Source organism: Meles meles, chromosome 13, assembly GCF_922984935.1.
Source record: "Meles meles chromosome 13, mMelMel3.1 paternal haplotype, whole genome shotgun sequence".
Taxonomy (NCBI): Eukaryota; Metazoa; Chordata; class Mammalia; order Carnivora; family Mustelidae; genus Meles; species Meles meles.
The window spans coordinates 58,013,101-58,036,019 of NC_060078.1; the positions used below are offsets into that span (position 1 = coordinate 58,013,101).

Here is a 22,919-nt window from a genome sequence, read left to right on the forward strand (position 1 = left end):
TGTCCATTTCCACTAATATTGGGGTAATATATTAGACATTACTTAACATATAGCTTTCATTAAATTTTATTTCTAGGACACTCACTCCAGATTATATGAACTGATCACGGGGTCAAATTGATCTTCTTTAACCAAGAACATTCGGTATTCTTTAAAAGCCTTCCTAATCCTGGGTCTTTAGGAATATACATATTACATGGGCTGTAAAATAAATAGCTAACATGCATGGCAGATGCAGAAGAGTGTATTGGATAAGAGTGTGAGTCTGGACTTAGGTGGCCCTGGCCTTGAATTCTGATTTTACTACTAGTGGCCTTGAACAAATGACTAGTTTCTTCAATGAGCTAGTAATACATGATACAGTCAATAAATGGCACTGTAATCTAAAAGATAAATATGGTTACTGTATTTCTGCAAATTAATGACACATTTCCCACATTTTAGTGGCTTTGAAATCAGAATGTTTTTCATAATATCAGAAGAAACTTGACAGCTGTTTACCCTATCTCCTATCTGCTCCCCCTACAAGCTGTTAATAAGTTTATGGTACATTTTATAATTATTTCTGTTTAAGAATTAAGGAGATACATGGGTGCCTGGGTGGCTCAGTGGGTTAAAGCCTCTGCCTTCGGCTCAGGTCATGATCCCATGGTCCTGGATCGAGCCCGGCACAGGGCTCTCTGCTCAGCAGGGAGCCTGCTTCCTCCTCTCTCTATCTGCCTGCCTCTCTGCCTACTTGTGATCTCTCTCTGTCAAATAAATAAACAAAATCTTAAAAAAAAAAAAAAGAATTAAGGAGATACAGTTCATAAGATGACAACAACTAAAACTTTGGAGCGTTTTTGTGGTAAACATGCCTTTCCAGCTAGATGCCCGTATTTATTATTAGTGTCTTTTATATGAAAGAGAAGAGTCGAAGATCCCTTGGGTCATACTGCTCATTTGCAGATACACAGCCAAGTGGAAGAAACTAATTTATTGAGAAGCTCGGGAAGCTCAAACTTCCAGCTTCCCACTCTCCCAGGCCTCTGCTGGTATCCCAGGAAGGGCCCTAGAACTGGGTTCATGTGGTCAGATATACTTCTATCTATTCAACACTATGCTACACAGTTGGCAGCAGATTAGTTTCTCCTGCATGAGAACAGCTGAGATAGCAGATCCAAATGTGAATGAGAAGAAGACACTACTTTACTTTTCTTACACTTCTACCATTTTCCACTGCTCATTTACTTTCTCCAGCCTGCTTATTTCCCATCAGTTAACATTCATTAAGTACCTGCCAAATGATAGGCTTTATGGTAAATAGGCACTGGCACACTGAAATGAGCCTTTAACATTGCTCAGTGAATGGAAGAATCAAAAACTGATTTTTGTGGTGGTACTGCTGTTCCTAGCCTAGTAATGCCATTTTCATTTTCTTATTTCTTCATTAAGAGAAGGTTAACATTATCATTTTCTTAATTTTCCCTTTAGTTGTGCTTTTAGTTATTCTATGATCCTCAAGAATCACTGCTATTTTTATTCCCTTCCCCTTTAATGTCCTAAGAGGCTCAAATAAGTGGGTAAACCAGAAAAGCTTCTTTTTTGATCTATTAATTACTTCAAAAAGATTAAATATTCTTCTGCTTCATACTTCCTTGATCCTATAACTAATGTATACTGGAAAAATAGGCCTCAAAAGAGTTCGTCTTAATAAATATTATAGTCAACCATAAGCAATGATATTAACAAAAGAACAATCATGGTCATAACATGAACTCATAACATGAGAGACAAATTATTCTCTCTACCATATATATTTAACACTGCTAGTCCTCTGTTCACATGCTCAAAACTGAATAAATTAGAAGGTGTCTGTCCTTCACGTATTAACCTAAATGTCACTTACTGTGGAAAGATTTCCTGGTTTTCCCTTCTTTCACACACTGAGGTAGATATTTTCCACCATGGGCTTGCATGGAATGGATGTGAGCACTCACGGAGCACCCTAGACATCCCTGTTACAAGAGTCATCACATCCTATTATCATTGCTTGTTTCATTAAGTGTTTTTCCACTAGACCACAAGGTCTAGGAGGACAACCACCATGTAAATCTTGCTCGCCATTTTATCCTTAGGGGTCTGGAAAAAAACTAAGAATGTTATAAACAGTTGATAAGTGAAGGAAAGAAAGGAAGAAGGAAGGAAGGAAGGAGTTTTTCAAATATTAGGAAAGCCAATTGTTTGGTTTATTTAGTATTCAAAATGCAATCATATGGACAATACTTTTGGAACTACTTCCCTTATGACTGGGATTTCACCAACTCCTTCCTGTGCTTATTGAATTGCTGAAAACAATATCAAAAAGTGTTATTTCCTCCTCTGATTCCTCTAGGAGATGCAGACACAAATCATAGAGTCCAAGTGACTTAAGCCAGAATGGTTCTTCTTGGTTCTTATGTCATTGTTTTGGAGTCAGACCAGGTATCCACACTATACCATCTGCACTGTATCCTAAACATCTCTTACTTTCCCATCTGACTCTTGCTTACATTGTGAGATTCTCAACTCTCCCCTGATTCATCTCCCAAAGTACAGATGATTATCCCTATGCTAATGGAAGGGAGAAAATGTGTAGATCATCCAAAAGAGTGGCTTGTCCAAACATTGTCTCTTTTTGGCTTTCAAATACATAATGTAGATTTTCATATACCAGAATTTGCCCACGGCTCAGAAAACTCAGAATTCTTCTGTAAGTGGCAGTCCAAATTTGAAAACCACAGCTGTTTTTAGCAATTGAGTCACTGCCTTTCAGATGCCAAAAATATCACCTACCATATTCCCAAGGTTCAAAGAAAGAGGAAAGAGGAAAAAAAGCAAAGAACAAGTTGAGGATAAAGGTAGCCAGAAGCTTCTCCAGTCATACAAATTATTATTAAAAATAACTATAATAATGCTCACTTCAGCAGCACATACACTAAAATTGGAATGATACAAAGATTAGCATGGGCCCTGCAAAAGGATGACACAAAAAGTTGTGAAGTATTCCATATTTTTTACTGGAATGGAAAGAAAAAGAGGGGCACCTGGGTGGCTCAGATGGTTAAGCGTCTGCCTTTGGCTCAGGTCATGATCCCATGGTCCTGGGATCAAGCCCCACATCTGGCTCCCTGCTTGGGTGGGGAGTCTGCTTCTCCCTCTCTCTCCCCATTGTCCCCCCCTTGCTAGTGCTCTCTCAATCTCTCTGTCAGATAAATAAATAAAATCTTTAAAAAAAAAAAGAAAGAAAAAGAAAAGAAAAAAAATTAAAAAAATAACTAAAATGAAATAACAATAATATTAGCAATAAGAACTAGCGTCCAATAGCAGTTAACAAAACAGGGCCTCATGTAACTTTCCTAATCTCCCTAAAAGGGAAAGATCACAGTATTCTTAGCACCCTCATTTTATAGATGAAGAAACAAAATTAGAGAGGTTAGGTGAATAACCCAAGGTTACAAAGCTAAGCCTGAGCTTCAACCCAAGCCATCTGACTTCAAATTCCATATTCTATCTCTTATTCAAACACAGTCTCATCACTGATTTATCTAACCATTCCTTCATGAATTGATTTTGGTAGAAAATCTGCCCTTTTTCCATCACTGTAGGCCTAAGGGGAATCATTAGAATTTCTGTGAGCTTCTCAAAATAGAGTAGAACAAAGATTCTACTTTTAGCTTTTAGAAGAGGGTTCTAGATATATACATATTAAAATCTTACTTGGCCCTTCTCTAAATTGGTTTTGGAAGCTCCAGGAAAGAAGCTTGGCCAGTGTGTCCCAGTGTGCACCTTGGACTCTAATTTCCAGACCATCCACCCACCCACACAGGACCTCAGGAACAGCCAAAGCAACTTTTTAACTGGCAAAACATGGTGACCCTTCTCTGATCTCCCAGTCCCCATCTCCCCAGAGCAGACCAGTGCTTAGCACCTCCTGGGCTGTGGTGAGAGAGATTCTCATCCTGGAGGTCCTAGCAATTGGGTCTGGGCTGTACAGCCAATGGAAAGGCTATCCCATAAATCAAATCTCAGGGAATCTGTGATCCAGCAACACCTTCATTGCACATTTAAGGCAATAGCTGGCAAGAGCTTTGTGAAAGAGAGCTGGGAAAAGAAAATTAGACAGGGAAATGAAGGGCTCCTAAACGATACAGGGAGGATGAAACTGTGGCAGACAGATTTTCCAAAGATGACTGCAAAAATCATTCTAGTCCTAAATGCTCTTCCAGAATCTTGCTACTCTCCCACCAAAAGGAATTTATTTCCTCTCTCCTTGAATCTCCGTTGGTCTTGCTGACTGTCTCAATGAATGGACTATAATTGAAGTAAAGCCCTATGACTTTTGAGGGTAGGTTAGAAAAGGTGGTATGACTTCCACCTGGCTCTCACTTCTGGGCATCTGACTTCTGAACCTTGGAAGGAAACCCTGGTTACATAGAAAGTTCAGAAGTCGCTATTCCAGTTATCAGTCCAACAAAGGTGCTAGCTGACAGCTGGCATCAACTGCCAGACCTGTGAGTGAACAAGTCTTGTGATTCCAGCTGCAAGCCTTTGGGTGACCCCAGGCTTCAAGTCTTCCAGCTGAAGCTCCAGACATCATGGAGCATAGATGAACCATCCCCACAGGGCACTGTGGGGATTCCTGACCCATAGAATCAAAAGGCACAGTAAATAGTTGTTTAATGTCACTAAGTTTTGGGGTAATTTGTTGCACAGCAAGTCATAACCAGAACAGGAACCTAGGTCTGAGAGAACATCGGGCATATTCCGTCTGCAACAGCCAAAGGTGAGATCAGGTCTTACTACTAATTATAGCAATCCCCAGACAGATGCCTTCTTCATAAAGGTCATTTTTCTTAAGGGTGCCACTGTTCCTCCCTGCAGCTGTATGTGGCCCTCCCATCCAAGTCCATTAGACTTTAAAAGGTCTGAATCTGAAACTCAATTGTGCACAAAGTTTAAGCCATTTTCTTTAAGGTTCTTTGGCCCTGCCTGGACAAATGAGAACATGAGCTTAGCCACTCATTTCAGTCTTCCAACATTCTGTGGTGATTAAGAAGTATCCAGCCTTGGAGGAAGACAGGCAGTGCGGAGAAAGGGAAGAACCTAACTCCCCACACCTTTGTCTTAGTTCTGACCTAGAGTTACGTTTCCTTCTTAAATAATTACATGAGCACAGTTAGAAACTTCACTCTCAATGCCATGATACCAAGAATCATTTTACTTCCAATGATAGCCCTTTAAGCAGGTCATTAGATTTGGTATCAGAAAAGCCAAAAATACAGGGATTTGTCTATCTCATACACTACTGTAACACAAACACTGAGCATATTGCCTGGAACCTAATATGTGCTCAATAAATATATGTTGGATGGAAGAATAAATGAATGAAAGAAACTTCCTCTCTCCTCATAGAGATTAGAGAATGATACTTACTCTCAGATTAGTATAAAGTACTTAGAAATTTGCAGGGTTCAATAGAATAATATTCAATTGCCTTAAGTAATATTTTTCAACCTGTTTAAATCAACTGTTAAATTTTAAAACTGTGAGTTTCTTGAAGGCAGAGACTGTCATATTCCATATCCCCAGCATGTATCCTTAGCACCTGGCACTTTGCTTAGTACTTCTTAAGTGCTCAGTAAATATTAAATATTTAAATATTAAAAACTAAATGAATATCAAATGGAGACTGGCAGAGATATTTCAAATTATTTAGTTTGCCTAGGCTTTACATGGTAGGAGGCAGTGACAGATAAAGAATGCTAGGCAATGCACCTGATTCCCAGAGGGATCACGCTGGGATGCAGAAGTCCAGAAGTCCTGAGGCTTCCCAGCTGCTAAAACCCTTTGAGAACACGGGGACTCAAAAAGATTTTGTAATCTGAGCAGAACACTGGTTTGGATACCAAAAAATGCACCACTTTATCAGTTAAGAGTGCTTTTTTTGTGATTATACCCCAAATATTATTTTCTTTCATAGCTAATTTGATACATTATCCATTTATTCATTCATTTATTCATTCATCCCATATTAATGGGGGGTCATCTAACCGTTCCTATTTTTCTGCAAAGATTTGTTTAATCTGCTGAAGGGATAGGTGAGTGTGCAAAATGTTCCCGTTCCCTGGAAAACTGACCTGACTGGGCAACCAAAGATGTGGTATAATTTTGTAGAGGCAGATGGAAATGACAGACATAAGATCTTCACAATTCAGAATGAACTAATCCAGTGTATTTCAAAATGTGATCTGCATTGGGTAGAATCACTTGACAGATTACTATTAAAAATAGAGATGTCTGGGATCTACCACTCCAGACATATTAACTCAGAACATCAGGAGTGAGACTGCAGACTTTATGAGCAATCTCTGGTTATTTTGATTGTACTCAAGTTTGAGAACTGTTGACCGAAGATGTCTTGCTAATGGGACATACATGCAACTGCTTAATATAATATAGATTCATCCCCATCTCTACAAAAGTAAGATGATACTTGACTGATTCTAAAACATCTAGGAATAGCGTATATATGGCTCAGATATTTTACACAATTTAGAATAGTGTAAACATGGCCGATGCCCCAGACCAGAATTTCACTGAATAAATATAAGCATTCCCTCCTTCCCATATTAGCCCCATATAAACCCTTGCAAAAAGAAAATAAAGTAAATCTATCCTTGCCTTAAGAAACTCATAATTGAGAAGCAAACTCTTACAAAATAGTTGCTATTAAAATAGAAAAGCTTTTAAACCCAGAAATGGCACATTCAAACAGTTCTCAATTTGAAAAACAATAAAAAACAATCATCAACTGTGAAAGGGAGCTCTGGACTATACTATTTTTCTACCCTGGTTCCCACAGTGCTGACATCCAGCTGGGGACCTGAGACCTTTTCATTGCCTTACCCCCAAATGCACTCCTTCCCAGGGGACATTTACTCACTTTCTGAATTTTCCTAATCTGGTCAGAGAGTGTGTCTAACAGGCGAGTTTTCAGGAAGTCCATCACCTTGACCACCCGGCCATCAATGTAGCAACTGGAATAAAAATAAAGTAAGAATCAGGTAAAATCTCGAGCAGGAGACTATAAATACACTTCTCTAACCAGAGGTTTCTGTCGCCTGAGGAAGCAGCCCAGACTTCACCTGGGCTTTTACATCCTAAAAAGTTTTGACCCTGGGTGCTTTTCAAACAAGTAACACAGTTTTTATCTTCTTCATTTCTACCTCCATTTGTGGCATATATGGTGATTTTTTTTCAATCTTTGTCACATAAAACTGCATTGTTTGCTCTGTAGGAGCTGACAGGAATCTCTAATACAAATTAAGTAATGGGGAAAATGTTACTTTTTTCCCCCCCAGGAAGAGTAATTTAACACCCATACCATACTACCCCTACCCCCACCTTAAACTAATAAAGATATGTGAGAGGTTTAGAAAGAATATTCAAACATTTTTTATGGGTTTCCACACCTTTCAATAAGGAAACAAATCCCAACCACAAAAATCTGATTTAGTGTAGTGTAGTGAGTGGGTCTCAAAGGTTTCATCTCTAGCTCAACTAGTAGTCAACCTTCTCCAACCACCTCCAGAGTAAAGAAATGGATGAATGAATGAATGAACAAATAAATAAATAAATCAGATAGATTAAGTCTAGGTGCACTCTGTTAAAATAACAAATTTTGCATTCACTAGATATGGTGGTATGGGTTTTGTTAGGTTGCTTAGGTGTAACATCAAGTTGTGCTGAAAATGTTGTGAACCTTTGACCAAAACAGGTCCATCCAGCTTTGTGAGGCCCTCTTTGTGAATCTTTACTCTGAAGACTAAGCTGAGACTGGCCCAGGTTTAGGTGACCTTTATTATCTCAAACTTCCCCACTCCCATCTTTATAAAATTCTGAATTATATCAACTGAATTAAAATAAATGCCTATGACTCCTGAGTGCCTTTTCCAGTCCACTCAGGTCTCCCCAGCTGATGGAATAGATAATGATAGGTTATTTCATTTTTTTTTTTTAAAGATTTTATTTATTTATTTATTTGACAGACAGAAATCACAAGTAGGCAGAGAGGCAGGCAGAGAGAGAGAGAGAGGAGGAAGCAGGCTCCCCGCAGAGCAGAGAGCCCAATGTGGGGCTCAATCCCAGGACCCTGGGATCATGACCTGAGCCGAAGGCAGAGGCTTTAACCCACTGAGCCACCCAGGCGCCCCAGATTATTTCATTTTTAATAAGCTACCAATCTATCAATATGTATGATATAACTATGTGAAAATTCTTTTTAATGTTAAATCCCCATACCAATACATGATGTAATAGAATGGTTAAAAAAACTTTTTTAAAATTTCATTTATTTATTTATTTAGTTGAGAGAGAGATTGAAAGAGAGAAAGCAGTAGCATGAGGGGCAGAGGGAGAGGGAGAGAATCTCAAGGACACTCCAAGCTGAGTGTGGGGCCCCTTATAGAGCTTGATCTCAGATCCCTGAGATCATGACCTGAACAGAAATCGAGTCAGATGCTCAACTGACTGAGCCACCCAGGGGTCCCTAAAAAAGTTTTTTTTTAATTGTTTTAGCTGTAGTGAGTGTGAGACATGAGTTCCACCCACTCAGCCTTCCCCTTAGCCTCCTTTACCACCTCAGACATTTCCACAGAATCCAATGTTTAAATTATTGGTATGCTGGAGACAACATAGATTTTGGACCCAGAGATATCTGAGTTCAAATTCCAGATCAGTTATTTACTACCTATATGACTTTGGATAAGATACTTGGCCTCTGTGGGCCTCAGTTTTCTTATTATTTTTCATTTTTTTTATTTTTAAAGAGAGAGAGAGTGCAGGTGAGCAGGATGGGGAGGGGCAGAGAGAGAATCTCAAACAGGTTCTATGGCCAGCATGGAGCCAGCTTAGGGTTTGATCACACAACTCTGAGATCATAACTTGAGCTGAAATGAAGAGTTGGCCACTTAACCAACTGAGCCAGGTGCCTCTCTTCTTATTATTTTTTAAAAATTTATTTATTTGAGAGAGAGTCAGAGACGGGGTTGGGGGGGGCAGCAACAGAGGGAGAGGAAGAGAGAGAATCTCCAGCAGACTCTGCTGAGCATGGAGCCTGACACAGGGCTCTATCTCACAATCCTGAGATCATGACCTGAGCAGAAATCAAGAGTTGTACGCTCAACCGACTGTGCCACCCAGGCACCCCTGTTTTCTTATTCTTCTTTTTTTTTTTTTTTTTCTAAAATGATCCTGCAATGATTTTTTTTTTTTTTTCATTTATTTGACAGAGAGAAATCACAACTAGGCAGAGAGGCAGGCAGAGAGAGAGGAGGAAGCAGGCTCCCCGCGGCGCAGAGAGCCCGATGTGGGGCTCGATCCCAGGACCCTGGGATCATGACCTGAGCTGAAGGCAGAGGCTTTAACCCACTGAGCCACCCAGGTGCCCCCCTGTTTTCTTATTCTTAAAAAAGGTAACAGATCTACTTCTCAGGATTACTTGACAATAAAGCAGATAAACCTAAATTGTTGGGCACATAGTAGGCATTCAACAACTCTGTTCTCTTCTAATTTCATTTTCAGCTCATAAAGATGGGTTCATAAACAATAGGGTACTGATTGATTAAATTAATGTGTTAGTATAGAATCCTAAAAGTAGAATTAGTATATCAAAGGGTACATGATTTTGAAAATTTTGGTGGTTACTTATATTATGGAATAAAACAAAATAATGACATGACCTTTTACTTCATTCCTGATACAGATGTTAGACTCAGATCCAATAAACATTTAGTATGTGCAACACACAGGGCTGAGCATGTCCATGTCCATTACTTATCTCCCCAACCTCTTTCTATTAGTACTTCACTATTAGCATTTCTGACTTTTTTTTTGAAAAATTGTGATTAAATAGCTTGCTACATAGAAGGTAGGTATATCTAAACATAGTAATGTTAAAATTAATAATTCATACAATGCTAATCTAATATACACTGAAGGACAAGCATACTTGTTACTATGTTACATGATTACTGGCACATGATACAAATACACCCTAATTAGTGTTCTTTTATGTTTTAATCAAATATATTATAGTTCCCTCTTTTCTTTTTGTTAGCTCCCAGTAGCTACTTTACACATCAGAATTTATGAATTTTGCTGGCAACACATATAGTTTAATACTTACTGAGATAAAATGTCAGATGTACGTTTTCAATATGTAGGATTCCCCCTGAATATCCCCATCCTACACTGCTTAGTTGAGGGAACTTTTGTTCCTTCACTCCCTTTTGTCTCTTTTCTCGAGTACTCAGAACTTGAAGTTAGAAAAGCCTGGTATAGTTTCAGTTTTGTCACCCACCACCTATAAGATATTAGGTTTCCCTTTCTTTGAAGTTGGTTAAAAGAAGAACCTCAAACCCACAGTATTCAGGGTATTTGTGTACTAGTCAAATCGGGAAAAATTCTGGGGATAGATCCTGGCTCATAAAAGGTATTTAATAAGCAAATTTACTGTTCAGATTATTTAAAGTGCCCAAGGTGACAGTGACCTAGACTGAAAAGCCATTGGATGAGGTGAGCAGAGGAACATCTATCTGAAGGAAAGCATGTTCATTCACTGTAGATTTGGAATGAGGGAAGTATGGGGCAGCAAGAATAGACTGGATTCCCAGTAGGTGGGAAGCAGAGGGAGAAATGGGGAGAGCTGTATTTCTATTGCTAAACTCTGGAATTTGAGAAGACCTTAATGGCCACGTGATCTAAAGCATGTAAGCTTACTACAGTATGACTAAGAAGTGATTATCTAGGACAGAGAACCCATTCTCATATAGAATTTGTACTGTTCTACGTACGACAGCTTGAATCCATGGAAGCCTCTTCTAATGAGTCTAAAATTTACTCCCTCTTACTGTCCACTCAGTGGTTGTTTTCTTGGGCCAAGAAATAGTCCAATTCCTCCTTCATGTGATACGTGGGGGAGGAATTCCAATAAAAACTTTAACTTAAGTTTTTTAGAGCCTATTTTTGGCCCCACTTTTAACCTAACAGACTGGATTCAATCATTCTCAGTTGGTCTCAGGCTATTTCTGTGGACTATGAATTAGTTTGGAGGAGGGGAGAGCTCCACAGCTCCAGGAAGGAAACCAGTGTGACAAGGTTATCTTACTTCAATAGTACAGGCAAAAAGGGATCTGGGTCATGAAAAGAAGTAAAAGTGAGAGCCTGTGAAGGAAGAACTAATAAAATAAGGCTTCTATAGAGTGTAAGAGAAAGAAGAAGGGAATCTCTGTTGACCAGGAGCTTGTGAGACAGGATATCTTGGAGAACATTGATACCCAAAACATGTAGGCTACTCAGACTAGGTTTTAGATTTGTCAAGGAGATGAATGATTCTATTTGAGATACCAAGGGCACAGAGAACACCAAGGAGAAGGTATACAACAGGTAGTTGGAGATACGAGAGGGAGGTACAGATAAAAGTTGAGACAGGAAAAGAGATGGGTCTTCAGCTTATTAGTAAGGAATGATGCCATGACTATAGACAACCTCTCTGAGAAGATAGGAGAACTTAACAGAGATGTCAAAACCTTCTAAAATGCTTGTCAAATATGGCCCTGGACATTGCCTCTACATTTGACTCAACTAAGAGTCCTTTCTTTCCTCACTCTTTTTAATAACCTCAGTATGAGCCAAGTTTACATTTGGACATCAAAGGAATCCCCATATCATACTGCAACTTCAGCAACTTCATCTGCAATCTTAAATCCACATATATATCATACAATGGAAATATGAACCTTGGTCCCCCAGAATTTAGTATCACTTTTAAGAGAGGGGCCAATTTAACCACAGATACGAATCTGATAATACCTAAGCCTTTTTTGTGGGTACCCTTGGATAATTAGCTTACTACACTTACCCTTCATAAATGTGACACTTCAAAGAAAACATTCAGGGTTGGTAATCTGTCATTATTTGAAAAATTCCTGCCTGATACAGAGATTTAGTTCTCTGACAGTGACCGCCTGTGGTAAGGGGCCCATTATATCATTCAGATTTGGACACGAAGGAGGTGGGGTAGTCTGCCATAACCATTTGGAAAGAATAAATCATTAAAAATGATGAAGATACTGATTTTTAACTAAGATTGGGTAAAAGGAAACAGGACTGGAATGCAGCTGACTGTCCAGTGATCTTGGGGCAACTCTCTTTTGTCTTCTCATTAGGAACATAAAGATAATTTTTAGACATTAATCAATCTCTCTGGAGAGTTAATTACTTTAGTAATGGCTACAAAGTTATTCGGAAGACCAAATAAATGAGAGAAGGGGGTAAGGATTGAGAGGAAAAAAAGAAAGAAAGAAGCGAGAGAGAAGGTAAATTCATCAATTGAAGGTGCTTTGGCATCTTCCACATAAACCTTGGCACAACACTTAGACTGACACTTTCAGGTAAATCAAAATCTTCCTCCAAATTCTCTTGAAATTTTAGCATCTCTGAGGATCAGACCACAAGTGGCTAAGTTGTTCAACTAAAAGCTAAAGCCAAGAGAGGCTGTGTAGAAATAACATTTCTGGGAACTATTACAAATGCAATGAGGTTGAAACCTTTGTGTGTGGACAAATAGCCTGTCTGGCTCAATACCAGCAACCATTATTCCTGCCTCTGCTGGCCTCCAGATTGGCAGGTCATATCAACCACACATCTGGGGAGGTGGCAAACATGGCAGAGTATACAAAGTAACTAAAACCTTTTACCAATTCCTTCACCAACTCTCTTGTCCTCCTTAATGTTTATTGCTAGTGTAATACCTTTCACCTTATTTAAAATTGTGTCCTTTGTTTATTATAAAAGAAATAATGGTTCATTATAGATAAATTAGAAAATGCACATAAACAAAATTAAAATATGAAAATGAAAAATCACCAATAAACTCAACACCTAGAGAAATCCACTGTTACCACTGTTAACATTTTGCTGTGTATCTGCTCAGAGATTTTCATAGTAAATGCGCATAAAATTTCCCATAATTAGTTATTTTTTTAAAAAACTTACTCTGGATCCTATTCCACTAGGATATAAACTTAAAACTATACCAGCTAAGATTCTCAAGCCCATCCCACTAGGATGCTGACAAGAGACATTAGAGACTCCAGGTCAAATCATCTTACTCTTATTTTAATTCCATTTTGACCATCTGGGATCCTCTGCCAGGGGCAGGTCGCATCTCCTGTTTCTGCCCGCCAGGTTTTAACCCTGATCCTCCTACTCCCCCTTCTCCAGGGCCTGAGATTCAGTCTTCAAGATTGTACTACAATGAGCTACTTAGGCCCATTAGCCTCTTAAAACATTTAATGAGGAGAATTTGTTGGCTCCAGCGACAGCTGGTTTTGTTTACCTGGCTCTTTACTTTAAAAGGAAAAACCTTTGCCCCTTATTATCTGACCCCTTCTTTTATTTCAGGTAATTGGGTTAGTGCTGGCTTCCCAATGTTCAGGAATTTCCGGACCTATTTTGCTGCCTGCTGCTTTCAGGGAGGAGGGGCAGTTTGCTCAGAATTCTAACACCCAGCCTACTGGCTGGGCAGGTAATTCCATAAAACTGGGGCCTTCCCCACTGAAGGGGGAGAAACTTGGATAATCATTAGAACAACCCTGTTGACCTATAAAACCTATTCTGACACCTTGAAGCCAAAATCTCTGGAGAGGCAGACCTGAGTCTCTCTAAAGCTTTATATATTGCATTTGCCCCTCCTCCAAAGGCCCTCACGGTGGCTCCTGCTGAGCACATTGTTCTTCACACTTGCCTTTAGGTTTTCTTTCTGAGGCTTCCTTTTTCTTCTCTGCAATGGGTCAACCTTCTTATCTCCTGTTCTGAACAACTTTGGGCAAGTAAAGCTTAGATGAAATGAACATTGTTACAATCTTTTAAAAAAGATCCTACAGAATATAGATGTTTCTTTAGCTTTCTTAAACCAGTTCCCTATAAATCCATACAGGAGTCACCCAGCTAACTAAAGGGCTCAGAAATTATAAAGTTTTGTACTCTGGAAAAATGCTATCATTGAAAAATAGTAAAAGTGAAGGTCAAGGTTGCAGGCAATCCCACAGACATATAATGGGTACTCAAAAAATATATTTAATAAAAGTGTGTGTGCCTGAATAAGCTAACCCACAATGAGCCAAAGGGTGGTCCTGGGGCGCAACTGCTGTCCTAAGGGCCCCATTTATTTGACCTTTTCTTTCCTAATTCCTTGCACATGTTCTGAGCCTGGAGCCCAGGTCATTCTCCCCCATGAACCCAGTATATGTGGAGACACAATGTTTTGGCAGAGGCTCAAACAGCTGGCCCTTGATCCTAGCAGCTTTGAGGTGAGCTCTATGGGAAGCAGGGAAGGAGAGGTGTAGGAAAGCCATCTGCAGCTCCAGCCTCCAGAGGAGGCTCTGAGGAGAGCACCTCTGGGACTTTTCAGAATAGTAGCAGGTAATGGCATCAAAAGTGTGGGCAGGAGCAGATCCATGTGTTTGAATTCTTAAACTTAAACAATCTGTGGGGCCATCTTTGAGGAAAAGAAGTCAAAAGTACAGAATTAGGTGCAAAAGTAAATATTCATTTAGAGTGACCAAATAAACCACAACAAACCCCCAGAAACTAAGAGAAGCACTTTTTTTTTTTTTTTTCCTGAGAGCTCTTTCAGGATGTACCAGAAATGCTTACATAGCAATGCTTCCTGATAGCAACCTTCCCTACCCCTTTCCACCTAGAACATCCTAAAAACTCTCACCATCTCACAGGATCCAAGGCAAGTGAGGGACTCAAAGCCTCAGTCATTAGCTTCATGGCCAACTAACTGTGGGCCATCGGTAGTAAGAATGGTGGGATCTGAGTTACCAGAACCTAACCATCTATGTGCAGTACTTTTTTAACTCAATGTTTGTAAATTGGGAGCATCCTACACAGTTACCTCATCCTTCCCTGGCCTCTTTTCATATAATTGTCATTGTTTGTAGCAGAATAGCACAACCAACTTAACTATAATTAAGTTAGTACATTATTAACTAGGAGACCATAGAAAGAAGAAAGAAGAAAGAAGAAGGAAGGAACCTTATATGTATTAAGTTCCTTATTTGCTAGATATTTTATATACGGTTATCTCATTTAACCTTCAAGAACACTCCCTGTTTTACAGGTTACAAACTCTGGCTCACAGAGATAGAGTAGGAAACCTGAGATCTTACATGCACTAAGTAATAGATACCAAACACTCTTCCCTCTCCAGTTTCTTCATCTATCCTGTAATCCAGTATAATCACTTTCCAGCCATCTTTAGTCTTGCCTCCCTCAACCATCGTGACCAATTAAACAATACTGAGCTAAACTCAAATTTCTCGAGAAAACAAAACATTACAACAAAATAAAAACAAAACAAAAAACAGTAACAAAAGCAAAACCTTGGGTGATAAGTAAAGGAATGGAGGTGGTATAGCTTCACTTTGCAAAAACGTTTTTCAGAGTCTTACTGTTAGATGAAGAAAAGTGGCTCCATAGTCAAATAGGTTTAAGAGGTACTGGGTTAAAACCAAGTTCTAATTCCTGCCATCATGGAATTTGTGGTATAAGAATTAACCTTCTGTCACAGACAACTCAAAATCTGAGACAAAATATATAAAACAACTGTTTGAAGGAATTAGACGCAACCAACTCAGGCTGTGAATCTTTGAGAGAAGGGGAGCACATGAGGTGAGCCCCACACTAACCTGGGTTTGCACCCCTGGGTAAGGTAGAGACAGTTTACTGACCACCAAAATTTTGTTTTCTCCTTCTACAGTGCAGAGCTATTTGTCAAGAAGCAGCTGCCCAGCCAGAACCTATTATTTCTCTGCCACTGTCAGAGGAGAGGGGCTTAAAAGACTAATAGGGCCAAAGCAATGTGAGCAGAAGTAATACATCACTTCAGGGTTGAAGTTGATGGAGATGTGTATCACTTCTGGGCAGAAATTAAGAAGCCATGTTATATATGTCTCGCATATAATCTCTTTTCCTATTGCCAGATGAATGGAAAGTCTCCAAGGAAAAGTCACAAAATGGAAATAGCCTGGGTCCTGAAATGACCCATCTATCAGGTATATCAGCATTGGACATGACATTAGTGAGAAACAAACTTCTAATAATGTTTAGACCACCGAGATCTGGGGGGTTATTTACTAAAGCAATTAGAGTTATATTTACTAATGCAAAGGTATTAGTTACAACAAAATCAATCTTTTTCATCAGCAGTTCATAATAAAGAGGGGTCCTTTGAAAGAATATGGTCCCTCGTACGAAAATAAAAGACAAACCTGAAGAATCCTGGCTAATTTTTGTCTGAACTGACTGGGTGACTGTCAACAAGGGGCCGAATTCTAACTATACGAGTACAGTTATTCTTCTGTATCTAGGCGAACTGAGCCCAGGGTGAAAACAATGACCAGGGCAATTACTAATGACTGAGGACATGGAATCTAGGGCTTTGGAAGGGAGGTCAATTACTAAAGGTCACATATCAGTAGGTGGCAGCCTTTTAACTTCACATTCAGTATTTTCCCTTCGGCTTCTGGGGGGAAAATCTGAGTTTTCATTCTGAGGGACAACTAGCTTGATGTGGATGTGTTTAGGCATTCATACCGTGAACAAAATCCTCACTTGTATCGCATATGCAGGGAAGCCAGAGGTTCAGCTCTACTTTGCATGAAGTTGCTTATTTCCAGACACCCAGTGTTCATAAATGCGTGCGCGTGCACACACACACATGCACACCAAACTGCTTCTCTAGCTATACCTACCAATCTCTTATATATTTTAGTTCCTGCGTCTTTTATTCTCAGCAAATTCCGTGTCATAGAGCTATCCTCCTTGAAATTCTTCACTATGTAGAATATTATACCTAGAGAAAATCTTGTATCAATACAATTTTTTTCATGACCACTGCCACTTCCATATTTAAAATGAAAGGCTGGTTCTCACCATATAAAGTCTTTAAAGAGACTATTTACCATGAATATATGTCATTGTACACACATGCATATGTGTATATATGTATTAAGAGAGACAAAGAGAAGGGGCGCCTGCGTGGTTCAGTGGGTTAAGCCTCTGCTTTCGGCTCAAGTCGTGATCCCGGGTCCTGGGACCGAGCTCGGCATTGGGCTCTCTGCTCAGCAGGGAGCCTGCTTCCCGCTCTCTCTCTCTGCCTGCCTCTCTGCTTACTTGTGACCTCTCTCTCTGTCAAATAAATAAATAAAATCTTAAAAAAAAAAAGAGAGAGACAAAGAGGTCAAGAGGGAGAGAGATACCCATCTATTAGTTAGATTTCAGGAATGTGGCAAAATAAAATTAGTTTTTGTTTTGCATGGAATGTGAATTGAGCCCCCAGGGAAACCATTTCCGGTAGGATATTTTAAATTTAAATATTTGCATTATTGTGTATTTTGAGTATCGTAATTAAAAAATAAAATTGTAATTTTCCTTTAAACAGTTTATTTTCGGGCGCCTGGGTGGCTCGGTGGGTTGATCCGCTCTCTTCGGCTCAGGTCGTGATCCCGGGGTCCTGGGATCGAGCCCCGCATCGGGCTCTCTGCTCAGCAGGGAGCCTGCTTCCTCCTCTCTCTCTGCCTGCCTCTTTGCCTACTAGTGCTCTCTGTCTGTCATATTTAAAAAAAAAAAAATATTAAACAGTTTATTTTCAATTGCTATATTCTTTTGATTCATAATTCTTTTTTTTTTTTTAATTTATTTGACAGAGATCACAAGTAGGCAGAGAGGCAGGCAGAGAGAGAGGGGGAAACAGGCTCTCCGCTGAGCAGAGTGCCTGATGCAGGGCTCGATCCCAGGACCCTGAGATCATGACCTGAGCTGAAGGCAGAGGCTTTAACCGACTGAGCCACCCAGGCGCCCCTGATTCATAATTCTTAAACATAACACTTTTGTAATAAAAATGCATAGTCACTTCAAAACTTTAACAAGATAACAAAAAATAAAAATAAGTTAAATAATCACACCAAATCCCAATACACCTCTTTTATCAACATTCAGAGAAAATCATTGCAGACAGGTCTGTATGTGTGTATACATGTATAACAAAAATACTGATATTAATAATTTTAGAGCAATGTTATCATGTTATTTATTCTGTTTTGTTAACAAAATAGGCAAAATTTAATGGTATTTGAATGTATAGAAGTTAAAGTAAATGTAAGAAGTTAAAGTAAAATAAGCAATTATGAATATTACATACTAGTCCCTTAAAATGTTTTTATGAAAAACTTAAAAAGAGAAGGGTATTACACCTATAGCTCTACAACTTTGACAACCACAACAGCTAGTGTTGCAATTTTTGCTTCAACCCTCAAACATAATTTAGGAAACTCAAGAAGAGAGGTAAATTCTATTGCAGGTATTCCTCTTTTACCTTTCTGTTTTTCTTTCTTCCTACTCGATGTTCCAAGTTTTCATATTTTATTAGTTCTTTTCTTTTTAGAAAACTTACTTTAGCCATTCTTTTAGGTTGGTCTTCTGCCAACAAAGTTTCTTGTTTTTCCTTCATCTCAAATGTCTTGATTTCCTTTTTTTTTTTTTTTTTATTTTAAAGATTTTATTTATTTGACAGACAGAGATCACAAGTAGGCAGAGAGGCAGGCAGAGAGAGAGAAGGAAGCAGGCTCCCCGCTGAGCAGAGAGCCGGATGTGGGGCTCCATCCCAGGACCCTGGGATCATGACCTGAGCGGAAGGCAGAGGCTTTAACCCACTGAGCCACCCAGGTGCCCCTTGATTTCCTTTTTACTACTGAAGGAACTTTTTCCTGAATAGAGAATGCTGGGTAGACAAATGGTCCTGCAGATCCCTGAGACTCTGTTCATTATTTTATTTTTTCCAGTCTATTTTCCCTCTATTGCTCACACTGGGTAATTTCTGTTATTCTATCTTCAAGTTCACTGCTTTTTTTTTTTTTAAGATTTTATTTATTTATTTGACAGAGAGAGAGATCACAAGTAGACAGAGAGGCAGGCAGAGAGAGAGGAGGAAGCAGGCTCCCTGCAGAGCAGAGAGTCTGATGCGGGGCTCCATCCCAGGACCCTGAGATCATGACCTGAGCCGAAGGCAGCGGCTTAATCCACTGAGCCACCCAGGTGCCCTAAGTTCACTGCTTTTTAAAAATCTCTCTCCTTCATTCTGCTGTTGAACACACCCACTGAACTTTAATTTCATTTTTTGTATTTTCATTTCCATTTGGTTATTCTTCATATCTTTTATTTCTTTGTTAGGATTTCCTACTTCTTTGCTGAGTCTATTTTTTTCATTTGTTTCAAGAAATTTGTAATTGCTTATTGAAATATTTTTATGACAGCTGATTTAAAATCCTCAGATAATTTGAACATCTCTGTTATTTCTGTTATCTATTGCTTATCTTTTCTCATTCAAGTTGATATTTTCTGGTTCTTGATGGACAAGTGATTTTTTTACCTGACATCTGGGTATTCGTGGTCTTGTGTTATAAGACTTTGGATCTTATTTAAGTCTTGTTTTGGTTGGCCTCCTCAGATACCTCTTTGGCAGGGTAAGGAGGGAACACTGCCTCATCACTGCCACATATGGGTGGAGGTCCATGTTCCCCACTTGATCTCCATGGACACTCAGGGAATAGGGGAACTCATTATTGGTAGTTGTGTGTAGGAGTTCCCATTCCCCACTAGGCATGCACTGATATCTACCCTAACTTCAAGGGGTAGGAGTGCTTCCTTACTGCTCCTCACATGGCCTCCCCTGACATGAGTAGGAGAGTAGTATCACTACTGCTGAGTGGTGGTGAAAATCCTGGCTCTTCCCCCAGAGGGAAAAGATGTGTCCTTCCTGAGGACTGGAGGTGGGAGTCCAGGCCCCCCATTTTGTTTCCACTAACACTGAGTGGGATGGTAGAGAGAGTCTTCATTATAAACTAGCGTAAGTGCAAGTCCCAGCACTCCCCCATTAGGCCTTTACTGATTGTACCCCAGTAGGAGCATTGAGATGCTTTTTTATAGCCTGGGCAGGGTGAAAATCTCAGGTGCCCGTTTGACCTTTGTTGGCAGGGGTTGGAGTGGGGGTGGTACACAGCTTTTTCTGTGGTGCTTGACTAGAGTATGGTGGTGGTTGTCTAAGATTTTTCTGTTTTGCTAGACTCTTTCTATCCTGGCCTCTTGGATAGGGAGAGCTGGCCTTGAAGCATTTTTTGTTTGTATTTGTTGGTACTTCTGGGTTGTCAACTTCTCTAGAACCAAGTCTGGGATCTATGCAGAACACACACACACACACACACACAAACACACACACACACACACCACAAACGAGGGAGTTCACCACTGTGTTGTTCCCTGACTCCCAGTCTCATTCTCTCCAACTTTCAGAATTTTTTCATATTTGTTTTATAAATAATAGCTAGAGCTTTTAGGTCTACCTAAATAGAGGAATAAGTAAAAGTATATATACTCCATCTGTCTGGAAGTAAAATTTCTATACCTTTTTTAACTGTAATCCCAGCAATTTTAATTTTAATCTTAATCCTAAAATATAAAAATAGGTAAATTTATTTTATACATTTACAACTAATCCCTTTTACCACCATTTCTCCATTAGGATTCCATTTTTGTTTGTCTGCTTCATCTTCAAGTTAATTTTTCAACAAATTCTTATGTATAACTAATTTTTTCCTAAGCTTCTGTTGCTTGAAAACTTCATTCTACTGCCTTTATATATGAAAGATAAATTGGGTGTATATTGTTGACTAGTATGAGTCTTTCAAAATAAATGAGATACCTCAAATATCAAATTGTCAGTTTTAGGTATCTCTGACTACATTAAAGGTTATAACCAGAAGATAATTAGTTCTGATTATTTTGGAGAAATGCTTAGACATTACTTTTCCAAACACAATAAAACACCCTCTTCCATTTTAGCTGAATGTCCTTTAAATCAAATAGGGAAATGATAAGGATGCTGATGACAGTGTAAAACTAACAGTTATGCTTAGTATGCATCCTGCATTATATGCATTTATAACACTCACAAAATATTATGAGATTATTTGTTCAAAAAACACTTATAGAGCTTATACTATATGTTAGCTATTTTTAGATTCTTGGTAGAATCTATTAGTGCTCATCCTCATGTTTTACATATGGAGAGACTGAATCTCAGAAAAGTTGAATACCTTGCTAATAAATGGCACAGGCCAATATTTGAAGTTAGATCTATATCATGTTTAATCACAACACATTCTTGATTTCTACCTGAGTAAATATGATAAATCGCATCAATACCATGAAATAAAATATTCAGAATATATAATTCTGTGATTTGTAACTGATAGATCATTTGATTAGATTTATTGAGCAAATAGGAATTTTTAAAGTCATAATTTCAAGGTAAAATGTCACATACCTTTCTACAAATAGATGATTCCTTACCATCCTTCCCTTTAAAAAATTTTCAAAAAAATTGAAATTTTTATCGTACCTTAAAATGTCCTATTTTGTCTTTAAAATCTCCTACAAATTCACTTTGTTTATTAAACCAAAAAAGGGACTGGGAATCAGGGAAAACATTAGCATGTTGTCTTCTCTGTGATTAAAGGAGCTTTTGTTCAAACAGGAAGAAAAAGCAAGCTAACTACAAAAATTTTTAGGTAGAAGAATAGCCCCCTTTGAAATAATTCTGTTTTAAAGAGTTAATCAATCAAAAGTTAATTAAGACAGAAATAAAAAGCAAATACATTCTGTTTCTTTTCTCCTTGAGAGACATAATGATAGTCTGATTTCTAAATTAAGAATAGTAAAATGTTTTTTAATATATTCTGGTTACATGCTTTGGGCAATTACAGTAGAAAGAAGTATATCAAGAAGAGAAGAACAGGAAAATAGGGGGAAAGAGGTTATTTCCCTTTCAGGGATCTTTTGCCCCAAACTCAAATCACCCTCCTGGCCACTGTGCTTTACCTCTCCACAGCCCACCAAGCCTCACCACTCAACACCTAGCCGCACAAACACCCTTCCAGACATCTGTCTTTTAACTGGTGTATTTTATTTCATACTTGAAATGATCATTGCTCTAGTTGGGATTAATATTTACTATGTAAGTATTTTCTATTCCCTTGCATTTGTTCTTTTGTTTTTGTTTTTTTGGTCCCCTCTTTTTCTGGCTTTAGTTTAACATTGTATATCATTACATTTTATCTCCTCTCTTAGCATGCAATGCTAGGACATGAATGTCTTTCTAAAAATTTTTAAGTAGTTGCTCTAGAGTTTCCAATATATATTTTAAACTAATCTAAACTTACCTTCAAATAAGAATATATCCTTTACATGTAGTATAAATACCACATAACATTATACTCAACTTTCTTTCCTGTCTCATGTGATACTGCTGTTGTTCATTTCACTTATCCATATGCTTTAATTACCTAATACATTGTTGCTATTATTACTTTAAACAGATATCTTAAATCAATTAAAAATAAGAAAAATAAAAGATTTTATTTACCTTCATTTATTCCTTCCTTGACACTTTTCCTTTACTTGAATTCCTGAGCTATATTACGTTTCTTCTCCCTAAAATACTTCTTTCAATGTTTCTTGCAGGGTAAATCTGCTGGTGATGAATTCCCTCAGTTTTTGTTTATCTGAGAAAACCTTTATTTCCCCTTCACATTTCAAGGATAATTTTGCTGGATATAGTGGATTTTGCTGGATAAATTTTGCTGGATAAAACTCCATGTTGGTGAGTTTTTCTTTCAACTAATATTACTAAGTTCTCTTCATGCTTGCATGGCTTCTTGCTGAGACTTCCTATCTTCATTCATATTGCTTCATATAACTGTACTTCATATCCC

At 38.5% G+C, this 22,919-nt stretch overlaps 1 protein-coding gene and 1 non-coding gene across 4 annotated transcripts in view; one reads left to right on the plus strand and one right to left on the minus strand.

Moving 5' to 3' along the window:
• The window catches only part of HPSE2 (heparanase 2 (inactive)), a 768,592-nt gene that overhangs the window by 161,213 nt on the left and 584,460 nt on the right, over positions 1 to 22,919 (minus strand). For all 3 annotated transcript variants that reach the window (XM_046028031.1, XM_046028030.1, XM_046028029.1), the window contains one exon: positions 6,965 to 7,058. In XM_046028031.1, the coding sequence (XP_045883987.1) occupies positions 6,965 to 7,058 (94 nt within the window). The remainder of the gene's footprint in view (positions 1 to 6,964; positions 7,059 to 22,919) is intronic.
• LOC123955848 lies at positions 2,933 to 3,036 on the plus strand. Its single transcript, XR_006821393.1, has one exon. It is a non-coding gene; the product is annotated as a U6 spliceosomal RNA (small nuclear RNA).